Source organism: Hyaena hyaena, unplaced genomic scaffold, assembly GCF_003009895.1.
Source record: "Hyaena hyaena isolate Hyena2069 unplaced genomic scaffold, ASM300989v1 scaffold_78, whole genome shotgun sequence".
In the NCBI taxonomy this organism is placed as follows: domain Eukaryota; kingdom Metazoa; phylum Chordata; class Mammalia; order Carnivora; family Hyaenidae; genus Hyaena; species Hyaena hyaena.
In genome coordinates this window covers 2,862,441-2,886,953 of record NW_024080710.1, presented here as the reverse complement: position 1 = coordinate 2,886,953, position 24,513 = coordinate 2,862,441, and the positions used below count along the sequence as shown (strand labels likewise).

The following is a 24,513-nucleotide window of genomic DNA, read 5'->3' as shown; positions in this document are numbered from 1 at the left end:
TCTTTCTTTCTTTCTTTCTTTCTTTCTTCCTTCCTTCCTTCCTTCCTTCCTTCCTTCCTTCCTTCCTTCCTTCCTTCCTTCTTTGTTTCTTTTGTTTTTTTTTTTTTTAATTATGGGCATCACTCTACAGCCACTTTAATCAACACAGACTAAAAATCCAAACCTGGTTTACTTTTTACCTATACTCATCTTACAGAAATTCTACTGAAAAGTATAATCATGACATTCAAGGACATGAGGGTGAGGGTGCAGAGTCCTTTAATTTACTTCAACATAGGTTGGAGATAACTGGTTGTGGTCTTGCAAATGGCAAATGACAAACAGGGGAGGTTTACATTGTCTAGGGAAACAGAGGGGATTCTCTAAAATGCTTCTGGGCCTAGGATACAGTCAGGGGTGTCTGGAAAGAGAAGTTGCCCTTGGCAGCTGCTGAACTTGAGGGGGGTTTGTCTCCTTCTAGGACACATTCGGAGTGTGGGTAGTGAAAAAAATAAAACCAAGAACGTGGAGTGAAGGAGGGTGAGAAACTCAAGTCTTTCTCTCTACACAAAATTAGGGAAGGAGATGCAGGATTGGATTCCTATTTCAAAGACATGTTGGGCTTTTTGCAAAGAGCGGAATTTGGCTACAATCCCAGGTGTCCCAGCCCTTCGTGACAGATGAAGAGCAGGCTGTGGGGACTGGGTCATGTCCCTGTCTGCATCCACAGGGCACCGGTGTGCTTTGTCCTGGATGGAAGCAGCATAGATATGTCTCATCCAGTGGAGCGAACCTACCAGGTAACAAATTCTCTTGCTGATAAGCAACTAATTCCAACTCCTTTTGATTGTAAACCAAGACTCAATACGTATGTCTGATTCAGTGCAAAACGGGCTCTTAATAACCTTGGGGTTTTGGTGCGTTGGAGGCTGGGTTATGGGGGTGGGAGTGACAAAGTGGTTCCGCAGAGTGCCCGGGCAGAGGGGGCCATCAGTGGCAGCATCCTGGAGGGAAGCCGGGAGCACTTGCGTGACGGGTATTGGTAGCATGAGTAGCAGCTGCTGATGGGGAAGCACTCCCGGCTGGCGGGAAGGCAGATGTTTGGGGCACAGGTTGAAAGGCAGATCTTTGGGGCGCAGGGTGGAAGGCAGATCTTTGGGGCACAGGGTGGAAGGCAGATCTTTGAAGCACAGGGATACTTCATGCAGGGCGGCTTCAATCGGGCAAAGTTGAAGCGCCTCTGTAGGGAAGAGAAGAGAGAGAAGATCACTGAGAAACCAGTGGAATTGGGACCAGAAAGCCATGGTTTCCCTGGATGCTGGGGCCTGCCAAGCTCCTCTCTAATCACACCTATGCTCTTCCTACTGCCCAGGTCCTCAATGATCCCCTTGCTGGATCTGTCTGGGCCCATTGGTCCCCAGAAAGCCCCATCAGTCCCCATCGGTGTGCCATGTAGTGGGCAGACTTTAGGCTTCTGCGAACCCATCATTCACTCAATAGTGTTACCTTGAGTACCTGTGAATGACAAAGAGCGCTGACCACTGCTTTCTCTTACTGAGACTGTCATTGTCATCACCCTACTGCTAAAAATTCTTCCTAACCCTTTAGAATAATCTTGGTTTTCTCTCCTAATGTAGTCACATTGGAAAAACAACACACCTAAAATCCCTTGAATTTCTAAGTATGTTCTTAATGAATCTGGGACACCTTGAGGCTGACCTTGTCCTTTCCCATACCCACACGAAGTTGATACAATGAAACCTTCAAGAACAGACACACCCTTGGGGGCCTGAACTCCCTTGTGCAGAGCGAAGCCAAGCCCAGAGATGGGCAGGGCATCCTCGCTGTGACTTTCCCTAGCAGGAGAGCAAGGGAAAAGTGTCACTTGCTAGGCCACTTTCTATGTAACATCCACTTAGGTTTTATCAAGTTAATATTATCTTTTACAGATAAACATTTCAGCTTCCCCTGATCATAAAAGTAACACTTGCCTGTTGTGGAGGTCCCACGCAATACACACAGACATGCACAAGGAAATAAAAGTTGCTTATTTACAAATCATCCATGATAACCACTACGAATGGAATCCTGAGCTCTCTGCAGATAGCAAGTTCTTTGATCATTTAGCAGCAATCCCTTGATCTCAACTCCTTAGTTGGCCATTCTCACCTCCAGACTCACAGGCATGGCTTCTTCTGCCACCCTCCTGCTGGCCCTCCATATTGTCCATGCTCACCTCCCCTGCCTCCTTTTCCCCAGCCTCCAGGTCACCAACCCTACACTCGGGGCCTACTCAGCCCAAACCCTGTCTTGAGCCACGTGCGTCTCTTGCTACCTGTCCATTTTCACCTTTCTGAGCACGGACTGCCATGTAAACCCTCAGGCTCCCTTCTTAGGCCAACTCAAAGGTCTCTATTCCCCTGCTCACCTGGCTTTGCACTCCCCTGGTCCAGGCTGCACAGAATCATCTCCAAGGGGAGGTTCCCCCCGGTTCCCACTTCAGCTATGTGTCTCCACTCCAGTCATCCTCTCCAGTACCAGGCCTGTGGTCCGTCATATCAGGGCCCCTCCCCTGCATGGTGACCTGAGCTGTGGCCTCCATATTCCTGGGCTCCAGGGCTGTCCTCCCTCCTGGCCTCTCCATTTCACACAAACAGACAGACCCATTCTCTAATGCCGCCTCTGTCAAACCACATTCTGGTGCTGAAGAGGGGAACGTCTGGTCCGTGGCCCAGAGCACTGCAGCTGGGCCTGTTCTCAACACCTCAGACTGTTTTGGACTCATGGACAAGGTCTTGGTCATCTGACAGGATGCTCACCATGCTGGCCCCAGGATCACATCAAAAACTCCCAAACTCTGCTTAACTGTATTTTTTTTTTCAATTGATTCGTAAATCAGTTTGACCAAATTCCCTAGACATGGTCACTACAGTTCTACTGAAGCAGAGCTAAGCCCATGATTCCTTTGGGAAAGGCTGACAGTGTGGTCTAGGTTTTCACATTCTCAAATCTTCTATAGCAGCAAGTGAAGGCTTGTGGTTTCATTATAGGTCAGGACACTTGGTGTTACATGTGTGCATGGGTGTGTTGATATTAAAAAGAGACTGGATTGTTTTACTTTTATTTCAGGCTCCTTTATTTCTGCTTACTCACTCCAGAACATGAACAGATTATTCTAGACCTAGAAACTGCTGTGGGATCTCTTCGATTTCATCAAGAGATGGCTGTGGGGCACCTGTGCTGAGGCCCATCCTCTCCCCCATGCCTGAGTCCACCTCTGGGAGCTGCAGGCTGGATCTTCACACGGAATGCTGGGAGAAGAGGGGGGCCCATTGTGGTGGGGGGAACCCAAAGGGCCGCAGAGCCCCTGAGTCTGTGGTACAAGTGTCACGGGCTGAGTGAAGGGGTCTGGAGGTAGAGGGGAGTCTCCTTCCTCCTGCCTCTCGACCATTTGATGATCTAAGCCAGTGACCAATTACTTCTTACATCAGTTGGGTGCTGCGCAGTGCAGGGACTAATCTTGGATCCCCTGAAAATGGTTGGTTGCTAGTCCTAATCTCCATGCTTTGAGCATGGGCTCCACTATGGCATTTCCTGCTACTTCATGGGGAATGTGTACATGTGTGTGCATGTCCTTGTACATGCTTGGGTGTGTGTGTGTGTGTGCGTGCGTGTATGAGTTTTGGGTCGGGGTGAGGGTAGGGTTGTGAACTTCTCAAAGTTCACTGGCTTGACAGACAGCTGTCAGGTTCAGTCTTCCTGGAGAGGTGCAACCATGTCCCAGCTTTGTCACACCCCCTCCCTGATGGAGCTCCCTCCATGTTGTGGGCAAGGACGGAGGACTCAGGAGCTCCTTGGGAAGAATGCATCATTAGGCCAATCTGTATCCAGGTTCTAATCGTTCCATGGAAAAACTCTTTCTCAGCAAACATACATGAGCTCATATTTACAAGGTCTGTTATCAGCATATTATAAAAATAAGATAGTCACATTCACAATTGTTTGCACATCTAAACACTGCACTATGGACAGAAGTATATCCCAGATGTTTCCCTATGACTCTGACAGCATGACATGGGCATCGTAACATGGACTTGGATGTGAACCTTCTGGGGGTCATTACCTGCCCTGCCACACCCCTCCACAGCCGGGTCACAGTGAGTCCATCACTAAAATTCAGGGGCTCAGTTTCCACAGCTGTGACATGCAGAGAAGGGACAACCTTGCTGGAAGAGGGTCAGCCACACTGGCAGTGAGGTGCCGGCTCCTGGTACTGACCCTCAGGCTTCGGGGCAGGTGGCTGACTGTGCGGGGCCTCGGCTTTCTCCCTGATGGAGTCGTGGGACGATGAAAGAGTTAGTTGTATCAAGCACATAGAACAGTGTCTGCACTCAGGAGGCTCTGTGTCACTGGCAGGTGTGGTCCCTGCAGGGTGGATGTGAGGAGAAAGGAGGTGCAGTGCACAGCGCACTGTGGGGACAGAAAGGGTAGGTGCACTGGGACACAGCTCTATGACGGTGGGCATCACGTGCAGTGGGGGAGGGTAAGGTAGGGCACTGTGGGCCAGACTTCCCACAGTGGGCGGATCTAGCTGTGGTCCTGTCGGGGAACTGATGGGCTTTTTTTCCTGGGATAAGGCAACAAAGGAAGAGAGTCAGGACATTGAATGGGAGCCAGGGTTTGGCTCAAGATTAAGGAACTAGAGGCACTTGTGGGGATGAGCACTGGGTGTTGTATGGAAACCAACTAGACAATAAACTATTAAAAAAAAAGATTAAGGAACTAGACTGAGTCTTGCTGGGACATTTTGTATATGTGTGTGGGAGGAGACGATCCTGAAGAAAACAGCCACACTCAGGTCTCCAGGAGGATGGTGGGAGGGACAAAGTCAGATGGGAAGGACCGAGGAGTGGGAAGCGAGCTCACACCCACAGGGCCTAGTGATGGGCTCCCAGCTCTGCTCAGGATGAACAGGGACACCCAGATGGCCCTGGAGGCTGCCACTCACGCTCTGGGCGGCCTCTGCTACTTTGCTGGCCTCTCAGGACTGTGTTTTGCCATCAGCAAACACACGGGGTCCCTCTCACTCCCAGCCTGAAAGAGTCGTGGGCTGGACTCCAGAGCTGGCGTGGCAGGGCCGGGCACATTGCTGAGCAGCTGTAAGTGCCCCACGATCCAGGATCCTCCCAGCGGGGTCTGGGAAAGGGACCACTCCAGAGGGTTGCCCAGTGCCCCTGCCCTCACCTCGATGGGTAGGGACGGCCCTTTCTAGTGTCTCTCCCTTGTCCTCCCTCTGGTCTCGGGCCTCCCTCCATGGCTTGCTCTGTCCCTCTACCTGGAGCAGACGCTGCTGCGTGGGTTCAGGGCACAAGGCTGGTGTGGTGTTCAAGTGACCATGATGGGCCTGTGGCCCTGGGAAGAGGCTCTAGGTGACTCAGAAGGAGATGGGCTTCTGTGCAAGCACGGCTGGAACCGTGAGCTCCGTTCAGACCCAGAGCCGGGAGCCCAGGGGGCTCCTGTGGAGCCTTGAACCTCTGACAGCTGCCGGGGTCCTGCTGGGTGTCAGCATGCATCTGGGTGTCTCCTCAGCAGGGTCCCGACCTCAGGCCTGCCCAGGACTCCTAATGCTCAGCTGGCCACCCAGGAAGAGTCATGTTTGCCTGAACCCAGCAGATGCCTAATGCAGCCCTCACTACTGATACTGGGGACAACCACGTCCCACAGGCACCTAGCCCCGTCTGAGCAAAGGGGAAGCCAGGGGGCCAGGAGCCTACTCTTCGTGGGTTCTAGGTGTAAACCCTGCATTGGTTTTGGGGTCACATCATGGTTTCATGAGCACTGACCTGATGGAGGCAGGGTATTGAGAAGGGTGGAGCTGGGCCTTGGGGTACAAATCCAGCTCTGCCACCCACAGGCTCTGTGACATGAGGCAAGTTGCCTGGCCTCTCTGTGCCTTAGTTCTCCCTTGGTAAAACAGGCATATTAGTATACATGCACGTACAGTTACTGGCAGGATTGAATGTGAAATTATGGAGAGTTCTTAGACTGGCAGCTGGCACAGGAGGAAGTCTGTAACAATTAGCCTTCACAACTATTAAATTCCAAGGAAGACACCTGGAACATGCAGGCCTCTCCCCGTTGTCATAGGCGTGGCACATGGAGGGACTCCACTACCCGGTAAAAGCGGGCGGTGTTGGCCAACAACATGGGGGTGCCCCCATGCCCTCCAGCATTCCCGGCACATGAGGGAGCCGCCCAGGAGCCTCAGAGGATGGGGTGTGGAGCAGGCAGACCCGCAGATGGGAGCCCCGTGGGGAGGGACGACGGATGGGGGCCAGGAGAACTCGCTGGCGTGCCTCCCTCCGGCCTCTTTGACCTAAGTTCAGAAGCACTGGGCCGCACTGTCTACAAGAAAGCTTCCTGTCCTTGTGACGAGGCCCAGAAAGGAAATGCAGGTGCCCCATCCAGAGTCCGCATGGGGGGTTCAGGAGCCCCAGGCCTCCTTGTCGGGGATCCTCCTGGGCAGACGCCCAGAGAGTGCTCTCTGACCCCTAGTCCCTGAGCGCGGTGTTGAGGGCAAAGAGCAAAGGGCCCTGCCCTGGGGAGCATCCCCGTGTCCCAGCTTACCTTGTACCTGGGCTGATACCACATCAGTGGCGCCTGGTTGCAGCTTTGAACAAAGTCACACAAGGTATCCAGTTTGCCCTGAAAAGGAGACGTGGCCATAATGGAGCTCTAAGGCACGGCCATCACCTCCAGAGGGGTAAAGTCCCCTCTGCTCGAGACGGCTCCGGAGGGCTCTGTCCCTGGGAACACACCAAGGCAGCCCTGCACTCCCCACCTGGGGCAGGGGCCTGGTGGCCTTGGGTGTTTCGGGGCAAGCAATGTCACTGCGGGTCCCAGATTATTTTGGAACCTGACGTGAGTGCAGATCTCGTGTGTAGGACGAGAAGGCAGGGGCCAATGTGGGAGGGAAGGTCCAAGGTGGGGGATACATGGGGCGCACAGGGGGAGGCCCCGCAGGGAACGTGATGAGGGCATCGGGAGCAGAGCGCGAGCTGGGAGAAGGGGACAAGGGCCTGCCCGGGGGCTCACCAGGAGCAGGTGGGGACAAGGGCTGATCTCGGGGCTGCTGGGAGAGAGGAAGGGAGGAAAGAAGAGGCCCCGGGCCCAGGGGCAGGTGGGCTCCTGGCTGCAGGACCTGCAGTTCAGGCCTCTCTGGGCCCTACTGAGGGGGCCGGGGGGCTGCGCCCTGTGAGCAGGAATGAGCGCCAGCCCAGTGGCCTGTGCCCCCTCCTGCTGTTTTGGCTTCTCTGAGCCCCAGGCTGACCGTCAGCAGTCTTTCCAGCTGCCACCTGAGCTCCTCACAGGGTCAAAAGCAAGACACCTGGACTAATGTGCCTGGTCCCTGGTGGAGCACTTCCAAAGGACGCGTCACCGCAGGTGCAGGCCCGGGAGGAGGGCAAAGCCCAGGAAGGAAGATTATGGGGTTCCTCCTTCCTCAGCCAGGGCCGCCTGGGGCCTCCCCACCCTGTCATCACGCTCCCTGCAGGGCTGGGAGCCCACACAGGGTGCGGCACTAGCACTTCCTGGGCTGAGGATGTCTCCCCACAGCCTCCTCCTGCATGAGGCCCTGTCCCCGTGTCACTGTGTCCCAGGACAACGTAGTTAGCTCAGTCCCTCACTCTGCTGAGCTGACTCACACAAGGGATGCTGGTGCCACTGGCCTTTCGGGTAGTTTTACAGTGGAACAAACTTTGCTCAGAATTTTCCTTGAAACAATTTTTCCCCTGAGCTGTTGGGGACTGTGTGTGGTTGAGCTTGTGTCTTACTCTTCTGCCTGCGGCCAGGAAATCGGAAGCTAGTGCTGGAGCTGCTGACAACCTTCTAGACAGCCTGGGACTGGCGGGCGGTGGCCAGCCCCCGACATCTGCAAACCTGGGCCCCTTCCAAGGGGGGGACCCTGGTGTGGGCCCCCATGGTGGTGGTGACAGCAGGAGCCCTCACACCCTTTGCCCTCTTCCGGGCCCGGGATCGGGATGGCCTCTGCTTCCTCTCTGGTGCCAAGGGATGGATGTAGTGCCCGCAGAGCTCATCTCCACCCAGGCCACGCGTCATGTGGGGCCACGGACCAGCTGCCCTCCCTTGTCCCTCAGCCCCACCTAAGGGTCTTTCTCACCTCTATCCGTCTAATCCTGCGTCCTCGGCACCTACAAGGGGCAACCATCGGGCAGGGCTGTACGCATTCCCTCACTGGAGCCTAGGAAGAGAAAGCACAGTTTGCTTCTTTGTCTGGCAACTCCTGGGTCAGACACATGCCACTGTTGCCCTAGCCACTGTCATGCACTGGCCACTCAAAAAGGGGAAATTGGAGATTTCATGGACAAACGAGGAGCACTCTGTACTGTGACAGTGTCCTCCACGAGAAAACAAGCAAACTCCTTTTGTGTGCAGATATGGCTTTTCTGTAAGAGACCAACACAGTGTATTGTGTGTTGTCCCACTGTGCCCTGGTGCCGTCCTTGGTGGAGAAGCCTGGTCCTGCGGCTATCAGTGGACAGGAGGGGTGTCAGGGTAAAGTCATTTGTGGAGGACAGGGCTGCGTTCACCTGACCCTGGCACCTGCAGCCTCCTCAGGTCATACTGCAGCCAGCCACCGTACAGCCCGGGACACTGAGGCCCGTGTGTACCTGCTCTCAGGCTCAGGTCCCCTGATTCAGGACTCTGTGTCCCTGCCACTACTACTTTGGGCTCTGTTTGGGTCCCCACTCTGAGCGAGCCATACCTGCTTCCTGTGCTCACCTGGCCTGGGCCTTACTCACATTTGGTACCTGGTAAGACCCCTTCCCACCTCCCCAGCTCCGGACTCCCTAAAGCACCAGCAGCCAAGCCTCTTGCCCTGCCAGGTGGCGATGACAAAGATCAGTGCAACACACCCCAACATACATCAGAGCCTGAAGGGGGCCACCTGGTCCTGAGACCTGAGGCTCTTTTTCCAAGAACTCACCTGAGACCTGGCGAAGGTATAGCTATGAACTATCCTTTGGGAACTGATGGAAGCTCCAATATTTGGGGGTCTACAGCCATTGGTGAAACAGGCTACCCCAAGTTTCTAATTGAGTGACACAGTCCTCGATCGGGCTGAGGTGCATACTTGGGAAGGGTGTTATGAGTCCTAAGTCCTCCTGAGGGCCCTCTCTGCCCCTCCCTCACCCTCTTCTTTCTGCCAGCTCTCCCTGCCCAGGTAGGTGGCAGGTGGTGGGACAGGGGGTGGAAATATCCCACAGGCAACAGGACCCCTTTTGTGAAGGCCAGTGTGGGCACTGGGCATGCTGACAACATGGGGACAAAAATCATGACTCACCAATATTATTTTCGGCATTGGCGGCGGCCTGCAGGGCTAGAATGATAAAGAGACATGAGCACAGGCTGGAGGAGCATGGAGGGTACTGGCTCGGCCATGCAGACAGGAGGTGACCCTACTCAGCAGCAGTAACACAGAACATGGGCTTTGGGGTGTCAGCCTGCGAACCCACTGTCTGTGGGATGTGGCCAACCGGCCCCACCCCCCTGAGGCTCAGGCTCCTGGGTTCTCAAAGGGGAATCGGACCGCCCTGGGTGGGGGGGTGGACAGGGAGACCCCCAGACTAGGGTTCCTGGGCCCTGGTGGAGGTGCCCCACCCAGGAGTTTTCATCAGCTGCCCTTCCACCTTCCATCACATGAAGACAAGAGAGCACGTCCAATTTCCTTGCTCCTCTCCCTTCACCTCCCACAGCCCGCAGCCCTCCCTGGTCCCCGTTCTGTGCTGACAGCCTGTAGCCCCACTTTCTGTCCTCACAGCTCCCCCTCCACAGCAATCAGACCCACTTCTGCCTTGCTGCTTTGCTCTGGCCCTTCCCACCTCTGCTGTTCCCTCTTCCTTCACCCAGCTCTGGCCCACGTCCTTGCAATGCCAGCAGCCAGCACGTCTTGCCCTTCTCCCTCCCGCGGGGCCAGCAGCTCTCCTTTGCTAGGGCTCTGATGCCACAGCCTGTGAAGGTGACACTTTACCCTCCACCCCCAGGGACCAATAGCAGAGCACACACTAGACTGTGAGCTCCTGTGTGCAGGAATGTCTCCGTGTGCCCAGTATGGGGCCCATCACACCCTGCCCTTAGTAATGACTGAGGAAGGAAGGAGGGACACACTAGCTGTGTGCAGAGACCTGTACTGGTTTCCAAGGCTCAGCTGCCCCAGAGGCCAGGAATCGTCCCTGCTGGCAGGATTGTCCCTTGGGGCTCCCAGTGCCTCCTGTGGGTCCCGCCTTCTTCCCTCAGCAGCAGAGACCTCTTCTGGTGCTTGGTCTCCCTGAGTTCTCCAGAAGCCTGGCTGCTGTGAGGCCTCCCTGGTCACTGGGCTCTGGGGTGGCTTTTCCCCAGCGGACAGGGCAGCTCACAGGCCGCCCCTGGAAACAAGCATGAAGCAGAGGAGCCCGGAGACACAGGCTGAGTCTCTCTCTGGGAATAGAAGACACAGTCTGTGCCTCTGTTTGCTCATATGATGACCCGGGAGCTCATGGGAACCCGCCCACTGGCAGGATCATGGGGCAGGGGTAGGGGCTGTGTCCGTCACGTTGCTGGCAAGCGCCTGGAGAATGGTAATATTGCTCAAGACATTATTTACCTTGTTGCAGCAGCATCGGCAGAGGCAGCAGAAAAGACACAGGAATAGAAGCCCAGCTGGGAGGAGCCCAATCAAGTATAAAGATGGGATTGGTGGGAATAATGATGGAGGTGTGTTTTCTGGAGGAGGAGGAGACGGAGAGGGACCTCCCTCTTCGGGTGCCCCATTCTGAAAAAGGCACACATAAAAAGTCTGGGGTAGATCTGGTCGGGTCTCTTACTGGGTGCCTCCCCAGCACCTCACACCAGGCCTGCCCGTCAGCCTGCTCCCAGTGAGCTCAGGTCTCCCCGCCTCCAGGGAGCACTGAGGGCCCCGGGGACAGGACCGCACTCACAGAGCCGCTGTGGAGCCCTGGGCCGCAGAGCACACCGCTGGCTCTGTTCAGAGGCTCTGGCACAGAGCCCTGACGGGGAGTTGAATCCTTGGGGGGGAGGGGTTGATGAGCCAGTCTGCACGCCTCAGCCGCACGCTGTGTTGCCCCTCTCCTAAACCGAGTGCTCTGCTTTCCCTGAGGCGGGGGAACAGGAGGGCACAGAGTGTGCCCAGGAGTCAGGGCAGCTGACCAGGGAAGCAGGGTCGGGGCCCATGGTGGCACGGGTCCTCCTGAGTTCTTTCCTGAATGTGCCCGCTGAGGGTGGCCTGTCAGTCAGACTCCTGATGGGCAAGTGGCTGTGTGTGGTCTCGGATCCATGAGTGCCCGTCCTGGCACAAGTGAAGACACAGTCAGAGGACTGTCAGCGCTGCTGGAACCCTCCCAGACAGGACCCTAGGCTAGTGGCCTTTAGGCAGGGGCATCCCTCCTCCCAGGTAGCCCTCTTCTCATGTCTGATGTGCTCTGTCGCCCACGTCATGCTGCCCTGCACCAGTGCCCAGATGACGTGGGGCTCTAAGGAGTGGGCACCTGGGGGCAGCGCCTTCCTTCCCACATGCCCGTCCCTGAGCTGAATCCCAGGCCCTCCCCACAGCCTGGCAGCTTCCCACCATGTGCAGGAGAGCAAGGTCCCACAGGGGTCAGAGAGTTAGCAGCGAGGGACGGCTGAGGAGCACGAGAAAGCAGCAGAGGCGGACGGGAGGCCGAGGCCCTCTGCAAAATGACGAGGGTGTTCCCCACGCGGGCTTGGGCTCAGGGCAGTGCTGGGGGTGTGTGGGTTCAGCCGTATCAGCAGCTGCTGAAACACACCTGACTGCACAGGGCCACGGCTGGTCCTACCCTCCAGACCCCCCGTGTCTGGGGCCCGGATCTGGTGAACCCCACTCCCCCAGAGGTCCTGTATTCGGCTCTTAACCCACCAGTCCCCCAGCCCCTCCCACTCGCCCAGCTGGGATGCAGAATGGGGCCCAGAGCTCCCCACTGCGATCCTTGGGCCAGCGGAGGTGGCAAGGGCGAGGCAGGGCGGCACAGCCCCAGCACCGATTCTGGACTCTGCTTAGAGCTCTACCTGTTCCCTTTCCTGTGCCATCAGGGACACCTGGTCCACAGAGAGAGCAGAGGTTCTGCAGGACCTGGACGGGGGGCTACACCGCAGGTGCCCCTGTGGAAGTGCTCCCAGGGCGCCTCCCCAGCCCGATGTGCGGACAGCTTGCCGATGAAGGGCTGAGGGCCCCGTGCCGGCTCTGAGCCTGGCCCAGCTGCCTGTCAGCACATGTTCCTTTCTCAGGCCCTTCGCACTGTGTCCCCTCTCCTGCTTCCTAGGCGGTGTGCTCCTTAAGTGGAGGTGCTGGGGACGGCCCCAGGATGGAGGCTACAGCCTTACCCTAGCACTCACACAGTCCTTGGTGGTAATGTTAGCATCACTCTTAATGAAGCTCTTGGCATTATTCAGGCTAATTTCCACGTGGATCAACCTACAACACAGAAATTGCGGAGGTACAAAGAGCCCCAACAGACATATTTCTTGCATTCCGCTGGAACCACATCCCACATTTCTTCTCATTGTAAGTGATCATTAGGCATTGGGGCCACCAGTGAGCACAGGGCATGGGTAAGGGGAGCTCACCCCCAAGCACCTGAGAGCAGCCTCTGCAGTGAAGGCTGCCTGGGCATGAGGAGCCCTGCATGGGATAACATGCCCTCGTGGCCATGGGCTAGGTTTCTAGGCAGGGCGGATTGGTGTCACCATCGTGACTTTTCTCCACTTGCAGAGTATGTTGGCTTAGCTCTGATGGCTACCTGGAGCAGAAGCCTTCCCCAGAGACATCATCTCCAGGGTCTTCCTCCTCAGCAGAGACTGGGCTATAGCAGATCCCTGAGCCCCTCAGGTGACCACCAACATGGAGAAGTGGAGAGAATGCCCTGAGACTTTGGGAGACAGACACGTGCTGCCCCAGCAGAGGTGACATCCCACATTCTATATGCCTCACAGTGGCAAAAACTGCACCTGTGGCCCCTGACCTGGGCACTTACTCGTCTGGTTTTTCTACCCTTACTCCTGGGCATGTTATGGTGTTATCATCCACAGCGCTGACTTTTTTATCTAGGAGAAAACCACAAGAGAATGTCAGTGGGCATGTCCATGCATCCATCTCCCCTCAGTTGGCCCTGGCGAGCAGATGAACACTCTGGCAGATGCCAGCTTTCCTTTGCTGCCTTCCTCGGAGCCCCTGCCATGCACCAGGCCCTACGCAATGCCTGGCTAAAATGGAAAAGGCAGCCTAAGTCCCTGCTCTCAAGGGGCCTACATTTGAAAGATAGGAGGGAGACAGACAATGAAATAACTAATAAGGAGCAAAATAAATGCAGAGAGTGCCAATTTTTGAGACAACAATAAACAATGGAAGGCACGGAGAACGGAGGAACGTGGCACCTGTCCTGTCCCTGAGAGACACCATTTCCCTTAGGAGACTGAAACATTTATCGTGTAATGTTGGGATGTCTGGAGGTAGCTCTGGGTTTACCAGTTGGCTCTGCAGTAAGATGTCACCGAACAGTCAGGTCAAATGAATGCACTGGGTGCTCAGTGGAAGAAAGTCCTACTGTACTGCCTTGCTCTTTGGGGAGGATTATATCCATCTCAGTGTTGAGGGCACATCTACGTATCCAACTGCGGGCTCTCTCTGGCCACTCACCCATCATGGAGGAACACCTGATGCCTGAATATTTCCCAATTATAGGCTTACAGAGGTACCATGGCTTAGCTCAACTACTGCAGTAGAGGAAAAGAAGCTGAGAAGAGAACCCTCATATGGTCAAGGTCAGACATGTGATGTGTGCCTGTGCCAGGATTCCAGGACCCAGGCGTGGCAGCTGGCATCCTCTCTCACACCTGGCCCAGACTCAGAGCTCCAGGGCTGCCTGTTTTTCTGACTAGCAGAGTTGATGGATTCGGGTCTTTATCTTTTAAGGCAAGTCAGAGCTGAGCCAAGGGAGGGGGAATGCAGTTCTGGGACACACCCAGCACACCACAGCCATTCTAGGCAGGGGTAAAGCCCTGCTCTGAGAGGCTCTTGTGGTGTTGGGTATTGATGACTTCCCAGCTTTGAGGTATAGGTCACCAGGCTTTCCAGCCAGGTCCCGCCTTCTACTTGTCCACGCTGATCTATCCTCACAGCACCCATAGTGAATGGCCAGCAAGGGCTTTGAAGGCCTGGCTGGCTGAGGGGAAGACAGCCTGTTGTAGGGAATTTGTCACTTCTAGGCACCAAAAGAGCTACTTACCAAAGAATTTATTAGTGCCGAAGCGGAACCTACAAATAACTTCCTCCTTGTTTGGTGCATTATTAAATCCTTTTCCAGTAATCATCACTTCATAGTCTTCTGCAAAGCAACATTCAAAGGACTGTGTAAGGTGGGGCTGAGGACTGCCTTTCTCCTGTCTTACAAGGCATGTCCCCCCAAAAAATGGAATTTTTAGGGATTCCTGCAAGGAAGCAAACATGTCAAAACAAACATGTCTGACCTCTGGAGGTCAGACCCTAACCCAGTATAATAGAGGGTCCACTCTAAGTAATAGGGGAGCCTTAGGCTGTTGGGTATCTTCTCATCTTCACCCCTGATACTTGGAGCCCATTAAAGGGACCCAGCCCCATCTTCTGTATATGTTAAGATTCTGGGAACCTGCACAAAAGAATCCCTCATGGAAGGAGAAGTCCTGCCTTAGCTGTGCTTCTGGAAGTCTCCCATGATTGCTCTTCCACTGCCTCTGCCTGAGGCTTCATGGACTACAGACAACTCACCTCGGGTTCAGCAAGCACTTTCTCTTTCAGTGTGGAGACACTGATATGCTAAAGTGCAGGTCTAGGCCCTTGACCTACACCAGGCTACTGAGCCTCCCCTGAAGCAAATACCAGTGGATAGAAAGGACAGCTGGTAGACCATTTCCCTAAGGGTTTAGCCAAGATAACATGTAGGTCTTTAACTGCAAGCCCAAGGTCATTAGCCTCCACCTCTCAGACTGGTTTATTCCAATCCTGGAAGCTTGGTTTGCCCTAGCTCAATTTATTTATTTCCACACACTAGTGCAACCTTGGACCTGGATGTTCTGATTCCTCCTGCTTCAGGTCTCCCTGCAGCTCCCATTGGCCAGGGCAGTGTTTGCAAATTTTCTGCTTTGAAGAAAATAAATTCTAGGCCTGTGGCTAGTTGCTGAGTGCTGACTGGGTTACGCTTTCATGTGTTTCCCCAAAATGGGTATCAACATTTAAAGTTTGCACATTTTCATTAAAAATCCAGATCACTAGTGTTCTTGGAAAATGGGAACACCTGGAATTGGTGGGTTCGTATTTCTGCATGTCAACGATTGGCTGGGCCAGGGGCCAATGCCCCATTCACATCATGGGAGTTCCTCAGTGGCCAGCGCCTGCCTTAGCGCACTACACCTCACAAGCAGCCAACCATCTTTGGCTTAGCCTGATACACGCCTCCTGTTCATGGCACCAGCCTGGCCCCTGGACCAGCGGAGGCTTGATGTCTCTAAGTGACACGTCCTCTCCCACTCATAGTAGCCAACAGTACAATGGTGCTTTGGACTCAATTGTGCCAGGCTGCCTGCTCAAGGCTCACACTTCATAAGGACCCTTCCCACCATGACACAGGGCTCTGTGATAGTCCTGGAAGGAGCAGTTCGGTTTGTCTCCTGTAAACCCTTCTGCCAGCCTTGCTAGGGCCACCTTGAGCAGAGCTGCTGGCTCTCAGTCTCATGGTGAAGTGTCATCTGAAATTTACATTCTAGGATTTTTTTTTTTAATCACAAAGAAGCATTCCCTTGCAAGACAGAACAGTAAATCGATAACCCACATTGTAATTAGATACAGGCAGAGAAGGGAAAACTCAGTTGGCTGCATGTGGAGAGATCAGTCTCCAGGGGACGTAAAAACAGTGAGTAGAACCTTCCTGCCACAAGCACACAGGCAGAAGGAACCAGAGATGGGCAAATCTGTGCCAGACCCAAGGCATGTAACGCCAGTGTTCATCAAAATGGCATTCCTCACTAACTGATTATATGCTATGGGCCATTCTACACTTTCCTTAACCTCCAACACCCATGAGCTAGGCATTCCTACCCCAGCTTGAAGAGAGGGAACCAGATGGCCTTCCCTGGATGCCTAGCAGGTACAGGGCCAAGATCTGACTTCATGTACCCAATCCAGGACCTACTTCCCCCGCTCCCCTTTGCTCTTCGGTAAAGGGGGTTCTGAGCAGCTATCACAAGGTTGCTTCAGAGGGATGGCCCTGCAGTGCCTGCACTCCTCAGGAAGAGCACATGCTGTCCCTATGCCTGTGACCCCCTTCCCAGCTCTTCAGCTCTTTAGCTTTTCAGCTCTTCAGGCCCTGCTCAGTCATCACTTCCCTGCAGCAGTGCCCACTGTGTCCCCAAGCACTGCTGCTCTGAGAGGGTCTTGTCAATCTAGCAAGTCTCAGTAAGTGGGAGGCAGTGATGGTGTCAGATTTTTGAGCAACAGAGACATGGGGTTAAAGGATTTTGCTTTGTTCAGTAGCTGCTCCTTCTGCTCCAACAGCCCTCACCCAATTCCTCCAACAGTAACACACACAGGAGGAAAATGAAGATAAGGATGGATAAACATTGGCTTTCAGGGAGCTGTCTCCCAGGTAGAGTTCCACTGTGTACCCACTCTCAGGTGGCACAGGGACCATCCAGCCCCTGGCAGGGAGACCGATCCTTCTTTATGGAGAGCTTTCTTTCTGGAGGAAGAGTTCTAAACCAGTCTTCCCAGGGCTCCAGAGGGAGGAGCTGGGAAGGCAAGCAGCTCCCTGACAACGACCGGAGGAAGCCAAGCAGTGAGCAAGGACAACTGATGCTGAGACTGACAAGGTCATCTAGTGGAAGTGATCTGCCCTGGGAGGGCCGGGCTCTGGGAACACCACCTGCTGCCCAGCACAGGCTCTTTGGGAGAAATTCGACTCAACTGACCAACTTTTAACCTGTGTGTCCTCTTAATGCCACAATTCTGGAATTGACCCAGGGAATCCTGACCCATGCCCACAGAGAGGTGAGCCTCAGGTGTGCACAGCCTGCTGTAGCCACATGTTAGAAGCCACCACAGTATCAACCAGGGGAGACTAATGAAATTTCTTCCATCCATGTAATGGAACATGTACAGATGGTGGAAAATGTTGTGAACTAAATGATCCCGCTGATGTAAGAATACTTTGAAAAGCATAGTTAGATAGGTATGTATGTCTTATGATCAACTATTTATAGTAGCTATCTCTGGGAGCCAGTAGTAGTAGAAAAAGGGAACCTTATCAGAGAGGAACAATAGCTATCAGTTGGTGGTAAAGGTGGCTTTGCACTGCATAGTGGGCCCTGCCTTTACCCTCTGGGTCCTGCCCTGTCCTTTGCACACAGTGAGTCTCCTGGCCACCCTGCGGATCTTGTCCACCGACTCTCAGAGGAAAGCCTGCCTCTGCCTTGTGCCCTACTATGTGCCACCACTGATGTGCCCTGGCTGTTGTAGACACTCACTCTGGGCCAGCCACACACAGGAAAAACAATGAGAAGGTGCCACCTCTAGCCTTCTTCCCACACACAAAAATCCAAGCATACCCAGCAAACATAACAGGAGTGATGAATCTCCAAACCACGGAGCCGAGATGAGTGGCCAAACAGAATGTTTAAACACAATGTTCATACTGCATGAGTCTCCTGAGAAGATATTTTAAAGGAGCAAACTGCTTATGGAGGTAAAAACTGAGAAGAATATGGATTGGGGACAAGGATTGCCTGGCAAGTGAACTGAGGGGATTTTCTAGGGACAATGGTACATTCTGTCTTTCTGGGGTGTGCATTTTTCAGAAGTCATCAAATGATACACTAAACTTTGCTGCAATTTAAGGAGAGCTCTTAAGAAATATTTGTATAAATATAGATATGCAGAATGGCTGGTTTTGGAGTGAGGTAGCCTAATGTTTGTAATTGACTTTAAACACATAAAAAAATAAGATGCATTGTGTGTGGGGGGGGATTGGGTATGGGTATGCGTGTGGGTGGGTGGGTGTGAGTTGGGGGGGGAAGTACCCTGGATAGGTAAACAGTAAAGAAATATGCTGAGATATTAAATATTAACTGCAAAACCCAGAGAGTGGAGACAGGGGTGTTCATCGTACGGTTGTTTCCACTTTGCTGTAGGTTTGAAAATTTCCTTCGTAAAAGGTTAGTAACACATCAAGGAACTGACTGATAAGAATAAACTGTGACACAGCCAAGCAGAAGTCACGGCACATTCAAGGTGAGAAGTGACTAACGAGAAGGACAGACCAAGGGCTGCAGGAATCCAGAAGGGCCAGTGAACCAAGAAAGGGACAAGCGTGGGCCTCCTGTGAGTGTGGCATCAAAGGATGGGTAGGACGGACCCTGTAAAGTGGGGGAGGGGGGCTTGCAGGAAGCCTAGTGCCACCCCTAGCCTGAGAGCTGACGGAGGACCTGGCCGGCCCTGCTGTGAGGCTAGGGGCCTCAGACTCCCAGGCCAGCCTGGGTTTGGGGAAGGGGCCTTCTCAGTGCCCCCAGGCCCTGTGCAGAGGATGGGCTGGAGCACAGGCCTAGAGGCAGGAAGGCCAGCAGAGGCCTCTGCCTCACCCCGGAGAGCGTCCTGAAAGACGGAAGAGGCCGGGAGCCTCGTGCTCATCCCCTGTCTGGCTGCTTCCCAAGGCGCCCTGGCCCGCTGATTTATTTCAAATGACAGCCTGATGAAATGGCTCCTTCTATTTCATTTGGGGTCCGGTTCCTGCCTGGAGCTTTGCCTCCAAGTGACCATCATGTTGTGTGGCAGCTTTCGTCAAGAAGGCAACAATTTAAAAAGGCCAGAGCAGGAAATGCTGAGCTAAGCTGTCAGCGGGTGTGTGGTAGGCACCTGTAACCCCGGCCAGGCTGCCATGGGGGATGAACAATGACTGACGTTTGCACCTGCAGTTTGGCAAGCTGCTCAGATGCCGTGACCTGTGTGTGTATGTGTGTGCAGGGGACATAATCAGAGAAATGAAGCTGTCAGGTCGGCTGTCTGGCTGGGTGCTTTACAGCAGAAGCAGGACAAGAGCCTACTTGTGTGGGGTCTCCTGCCCACCTCCAGCCTTGCACTGCAAGGTGGTTATGAAGATGGGAAGAGTCAGACAGCTACTGCCAACTGCTGGCTCAGCTGGGGATGCTTTCATTCCGGTGATTTTGCCACTCCCTCCTCATGAGTTCAGCCTTGGGGCAGTGGCATCAATGATGATGGGAATATTAGTACCACTACTATTGGTTAGGGCTTCCCAGCTTCTAGATCCTGTGCCAGTCCTTGCAAAATCAACCGGCCTTACTGCTTACAAGAGATCTGCTAGTGGGTGCTGTTGGAGACCAAAGCGGGGCTCACAGAGGTTTGGTAATTTGCTCCAGGTTGCATGTCCATGGGCAGCAGAGCCAGATCTGAACACAGCTGTGTCTGACCCTACGGTCTACTGCACTCTAGCCTTATAGTTAAGAACACAGAGGCCAGACCCAGCCTCGGGCCTGCAGCCGCCTGGACCCAGCTGCACGTGCTGTTGCCAGTGGAGTAAGTGTGCTTCTCCATCCTCCTCAGCAGTACCCGTCCCCACGATGAGACATTAAGCCTGTACACACAGAACTCATCACAGGGAGGGGGCTTCTAGCACAAGTCATGGCCCAGGACGTCCTCACCAGACTGACTCAGGGACCTCTGGAGAGGGAGAGAGGGCATGCTTGTGAAATCCCCGATCTCAGGGAGAGGTGTTCCCCATATAACTATTGGGTGTGTGGTTAGCTGTATTTGTGTGGATGCCTTTAGTCGGGCTTTGTTCCTAGTATGATGCTGGCCGTTGAGCTGTATCCAATTCTTTTATTCATCCGTTGAGATAATCATGTTTCTCCTTCTTCATGTTTCTGGTGTGGTAAGTTACACTGATGTTTCAAATACTGAATTGACTTGCATTGCTGGGGTTGTCCCTAATTAGTATTGATGTACTGTTATTTTCGTATGTTTCGGATTCCATTTGTTAGCATTTTATTGAGGGCTTTCCAAATATACTTTTTCTTATTTCTTAAATTTTTTGGTTTTGATATTTAAAAAAGTTATAACATGAAACTTATTGTGGTAATCATTTTGCAATATGTTATGTGAAATCATGGTATATTTTAAACTTATACAGAGAGGTATATATAAATTATGTCAAAAGCAAAAACATGGGTGCCTGGGTGGCTCAGTCAGTTAAGTGTCTGACTTCAGCTCAGGTCATGATCTCATGGTTTATGGGTTCGAGCCCCACATCAGGCTCTGTGCTGACAGCTCAGAGCCTGGAGCCTGCTTCAGATTCTGTGTCTCCCTCTCCCTCTCCCCCTCCCCTACTCATGCTCTTTGTCTCAAAAATAAATAAAAACCAACCAACCAACCCCAAAAGAATTACACACATACCCACACATCATCCCTGACACCAACACCTCACAAAATGATACACTTATATACCCAATGCACACTTCTATACAACCACCCATGCATTCACACACCACACATTGAAACTGCATGCTCACATCACACCCACCACACACACAGCACACACTCACAACATACCTCCCTGTGTTTACAACAGTGACTCCAGCTCTTACCTCCTGCACAAAAACTGGAAGGCTCCACGTCTGTAATTTCAATACATGCCTTACTTGAAAGCTGGAAGAGAAAGAGGCGTGGCAGGTCAGGGACAGTGCCCGGGAGGTTGTGGCGAGAGGTCACCCTATCCCCTTTCTCACAACTCTTACTCACTGGTTCTACGACGTATTTTAGTTCCTTAAATCCATTGTTCACTCCAATCATGTGTTGCGGGCTGTCTGCAATTTCCAATAGCTACAAGGGAGAGGAGGTGTCTTGGGCGCATAGATAGGGGATAAGGACACAGAAGTCCCCATCCCAGGAGGAAGTCTCTTATTTCATGCCATGTTAGACTCTGAGGAGTCTAACAACAAAATCAAAGACTTGGCCAGAAGCCCATCGTTAGGGAAGGGAAAGCCCTTACACCTGCACTTTGGGTGTGGAGGTTTTGACATGACACTTGTTATTCATTTCTGGAGTGGCTATCTGTTGTCCAGACACTAGGGGTGGGTTAGAGGAGCATCCTCAGGCAACCCTGGGAAAGCTGCCTTTGAAAGTTCCACATCTAGGCTCACAAGTGGCACCTAGTTACCTGTTTGGAATTACCTGGTCTTTCTGATAGTCTTTTACACCAATGGCTTAAACAGTTGACCCCATTTCCCGAGACTTTGCAGCCTAAGAGAACGAAAGTGTTGAGTATAAATCACCAAATATGCAGAGCAAAATACTGGTAATGATGGACTGGACTCACTTCGGACTTAGTCTCGTCAAAGGCCGCTGGCTCCAGTGTTCCATCGGTCAGAGAGATAATCATGGAGGAAACTTTTTCTTCTGCAGAAAAAGTGAGTGGCCTGGTCAGTAAAGGCACCCAAATGATACTCTGAAGGCTGCTGGGTCCATAGCACTGCTCCTCATACCTCCTCCTCCAGAGTACAGGCACCCGGCATAAGCACCCACTCTCAGAAGTGCCTGGAGGGCTAGCAGTCCAGTCCTAGGGGAGGAGGGCCTTAGCCAGGACCCACGTTATAGATGGTACTGAGTCCTGCTCTGGCCCTTCCTACTGAAATGTCATGATGACCAGACATACAACCTTTGCCCTGAAAGGCAACACCATTGACCTCACTGGACAAGCATCAGCCTTTTGGATGAGCAAATGGAGTGACAGTCAGACTCGACCGTACAAGGTGTCCTGCAGCTCAGTGGAAGACGTGGCTCTGGCTCAGGGAAGCGCCTGCAGGAAGACCTGCTGTATCTGCAGGCCCAGGGGTCCAGAAGGTGAGGTTAGAGGCTCTCAGGCTGCAGATGCCATTTCCAGCTCAGTGCCTTCCCTACCAGGCCTGTGCTTGTTTGCTGGCAAGGACTGCAGCTGTAAACTAGATGAATATGGTTCTGAGCAGAGCACAGCCATTTCCAGTGTTGGAAACAGTCACAGAATGACATCAACCAAAGGGAAGGAACCACAGGGAAAAGGCGTCAAGGCCAGAGATGTGATGGAGACAAAGTGGGCAGCAAGGGGGAAATCCAGCTCTTTTTTCCGAAAATGGATCCTGTCTGCTGTTGGTGCCCCTGGCTTCCTGTTTTCTTGTTCAGGCAGCCCAAGTGTAGGTCAGTCACCTCACAGTTACCAAGAGCCTAGAAGGTATGCACATGATCCCATGTGGGTCTGAGACACATCACTGGGGTGGTTTTCATCCTCACTGTACAGAGGAGAAACCTGCGGCACAGAGAGGGCAAGCACCTTGCTCCAAGAGTCAGCGCCAGAAGGGGCTGAGGAGGGTCTGCACCAGACCTCGCTGAGGCCCAGGCCTGCCTCTGTCCTGCCTGCAATGAAGTCACCGGGAAGCTTACCTCCAGAGTTTGCTTCACGAATCTGCTCATTTGCCTGCAATGAAATGAAGGAGTGTTGGAGGAGGGCGATGGGAGGACCCAGAATACTCTAAGGACTCCATAAAGCAGAGATCCTCAAAGCTCTAGATTTGGTACCTTTTTAAATCCTTCATGCATATTTGTGGCTCCAGTAGGCACTATATTCCGAAGTTTACTAAGACCATCACGTATTACATTTCTGAAAAAGAAATCAGAAAAGGGATTGTGGTGGTATGAGGTGTTGACTATTAAAAAGAGCCCAAAGCTAACCTTTGTGCACTGCTGGTGGGAATGCAAACTGGTGTGGCCACTGTGGGCAAAATTATTTTGAGGTTCCTCAAAATATTAAAAAGAGAAATGCCATCTGATCCAGTAATTCTACTACTGGGTATTTACACAAAGAAATTGAAAACACTAATTCAAAAAGATACATGCACCCCTATGTTTATTGCAGCAATATTTACAACGACCAAGGTATGGAAGCAACTCAAGTGTCCAGTGATAGATGGATATAGAAGATGTGGTGTATACATTCAATGGAATTTTATTTAGCCATAAAAAATAGTAGGTCTTGCCATTTCCAACAACATGGATGGATCTAGAAGATGGTATGCCAAATGATTAAGTCAGACAGAAAGATAAAATGCTATATGATTTCACTTATATGTGAAATCTAAAAAACAAAACAAAGCAGTAAACAGACAAAAATCAGAAATAGACTCATAAATACAGAGCACTATCTGGTGGTTGCAGAGGGGAGGGGAGAGTGGGGATGGACAGAAGGGATGAAGGGTGGTGGGAGATACAGGCTTCAGATTATGAGATGAAATGTCACAGGAATGAAAGCTACAACAAAGGGAATATAGTCAAGGATTTTATAATAATGTAAGGGGACAAATGGTAGCTACAATTGTGGTGAGCACAGCATAATGTATAGAAGAGTCAAGTCACTGTGTTATATGCTTAACACTGATGTAAAACTAATGTGTGTCAGCATACTTCAATTAAAAAAAACAAAAACAAAAACAAAAACAAAACAACCTTAAACTGTCCTGGAGCCACTGTGCATTGTACAGACCTGCCTGGTCAGGGCAGGACACAAGTCAAATAGCCTGGTCATGGTCTTATGCACTGAGTCCTTAATATGGACAGGACTTGCTCAGACCTCCTCTGTCCCCCATCTGGTGAGCATGGGCTGGGGGACGCTGCTCTGCTGCTCCCGTGGGTATGGCCTGGCTTTCTCTGCACTCACCGCAGTCTCAGGCACACTACCTGGGGGACCCTCAAGGGCCCTGCCTTGACTGTCCAGGGTGACTGTGGGGCACACTCCTGGGTGTGCCACTGTGAGTCTACACTCACGGTGTGACTGGCAGGACTGCTAGCACATAGTGGGTCCCTCGGGGAGACACACTTTCCTTCAGCAGGTAAGGCTGAGTTTGGAAGAGGTCATCCTGCTGACGCCCCTGCCCTGTCCCATCTTCTCCTGCCACAGACCCCTGAGGTTGGCTCATCCCCCACCCCCAAAGTGGCCCCGACCAGGCCACTTTCCCTTCTGAACTGGTGCCAAAGGAAGTAGCAAGTTGCTTGATGAGAGCGCTAGGGCTCCTGGGTTCATGTGCTCCTGAAGAAAAAGGCCAAAAGCTGGGGAAGTGGCTTGAGGGCTGCCCATGCAGGTGGAAGGGCAGTGATCTGCTGGCTGCCATGGGTATGTGGCCACACAGCCGCTGTTAAGGGGGATTTCACAGGTGGGACTGGGGGCCCAGGTTCAGACTTATCCCATGTGACAAGCCGAGCTGGCACAGCAAGGCTAGCAGAGCGTGGGCCCTGAGAGGGCTTCTCACTGTGGGGAGTGGAGATGTTGCTGTGGCGTGAGACCTGAGAGCCCCAGGCCCAGCCCTGCCCGGCCCAGGAGGTGAGGCCTGGCACCCATGGCCAGTGGAGGCCAAACCAGGTGCTGTCCCGCCCAGCAGAAG

General features: G+C 52.9%; 1 protein-coding gene across 1 annotated transcript in view; it reads right to left on the bottom strand.

Annotated features, from left to right (window-relative positions):
* Positions 1 to 241: 241 nt before the first annotated feature.
* The window catches only part of ANTXRL (ANTXR like), a 38,236-nt gene continuing 13,964 nt past the window's right edge, over positions 242 to 24,513 (bottom strand). Inside the window, 14 exon segments of the mRNA XM_039233730.1 lie at positions 242 to 1,219; positions 6,607 to 6,684; positions 8,159 to 8,239; positions 9,344 to 9,379; positions 10,643 to 10,810; positions 12,397 to 12,487; positions 13,047 to 13,116; positions 14,298 to 14,396; positions 20,695 to 20,755; positions 20,849 to 20,929; positions 21,281 to 21,349; positions 21,426 to 21,505; positions 22,523 to 22,556; positions 22,658 to 22,739. Coding sequence (XP_039089661.1) covers positions 914 to 1,219; positions 6,607 to 6,684; positions 8,159 to 8,239; positions 9,344 to 9,379; positions 10,643 to 10,810; positions 12,397 to 12,487; positions 13,047 to 13,116; positions 14,298 to 14,396; positions 20,695 to 20,755; positions 20,849 to 20,929; positions 21,281 to 21,349; positions 21,426 to 21,505; positions 22,523 to 22,556; positions 22,658 to 22,739 — 1,336 coding nt within the window. The 3' untranslated portion in view covers positions 242 to 913.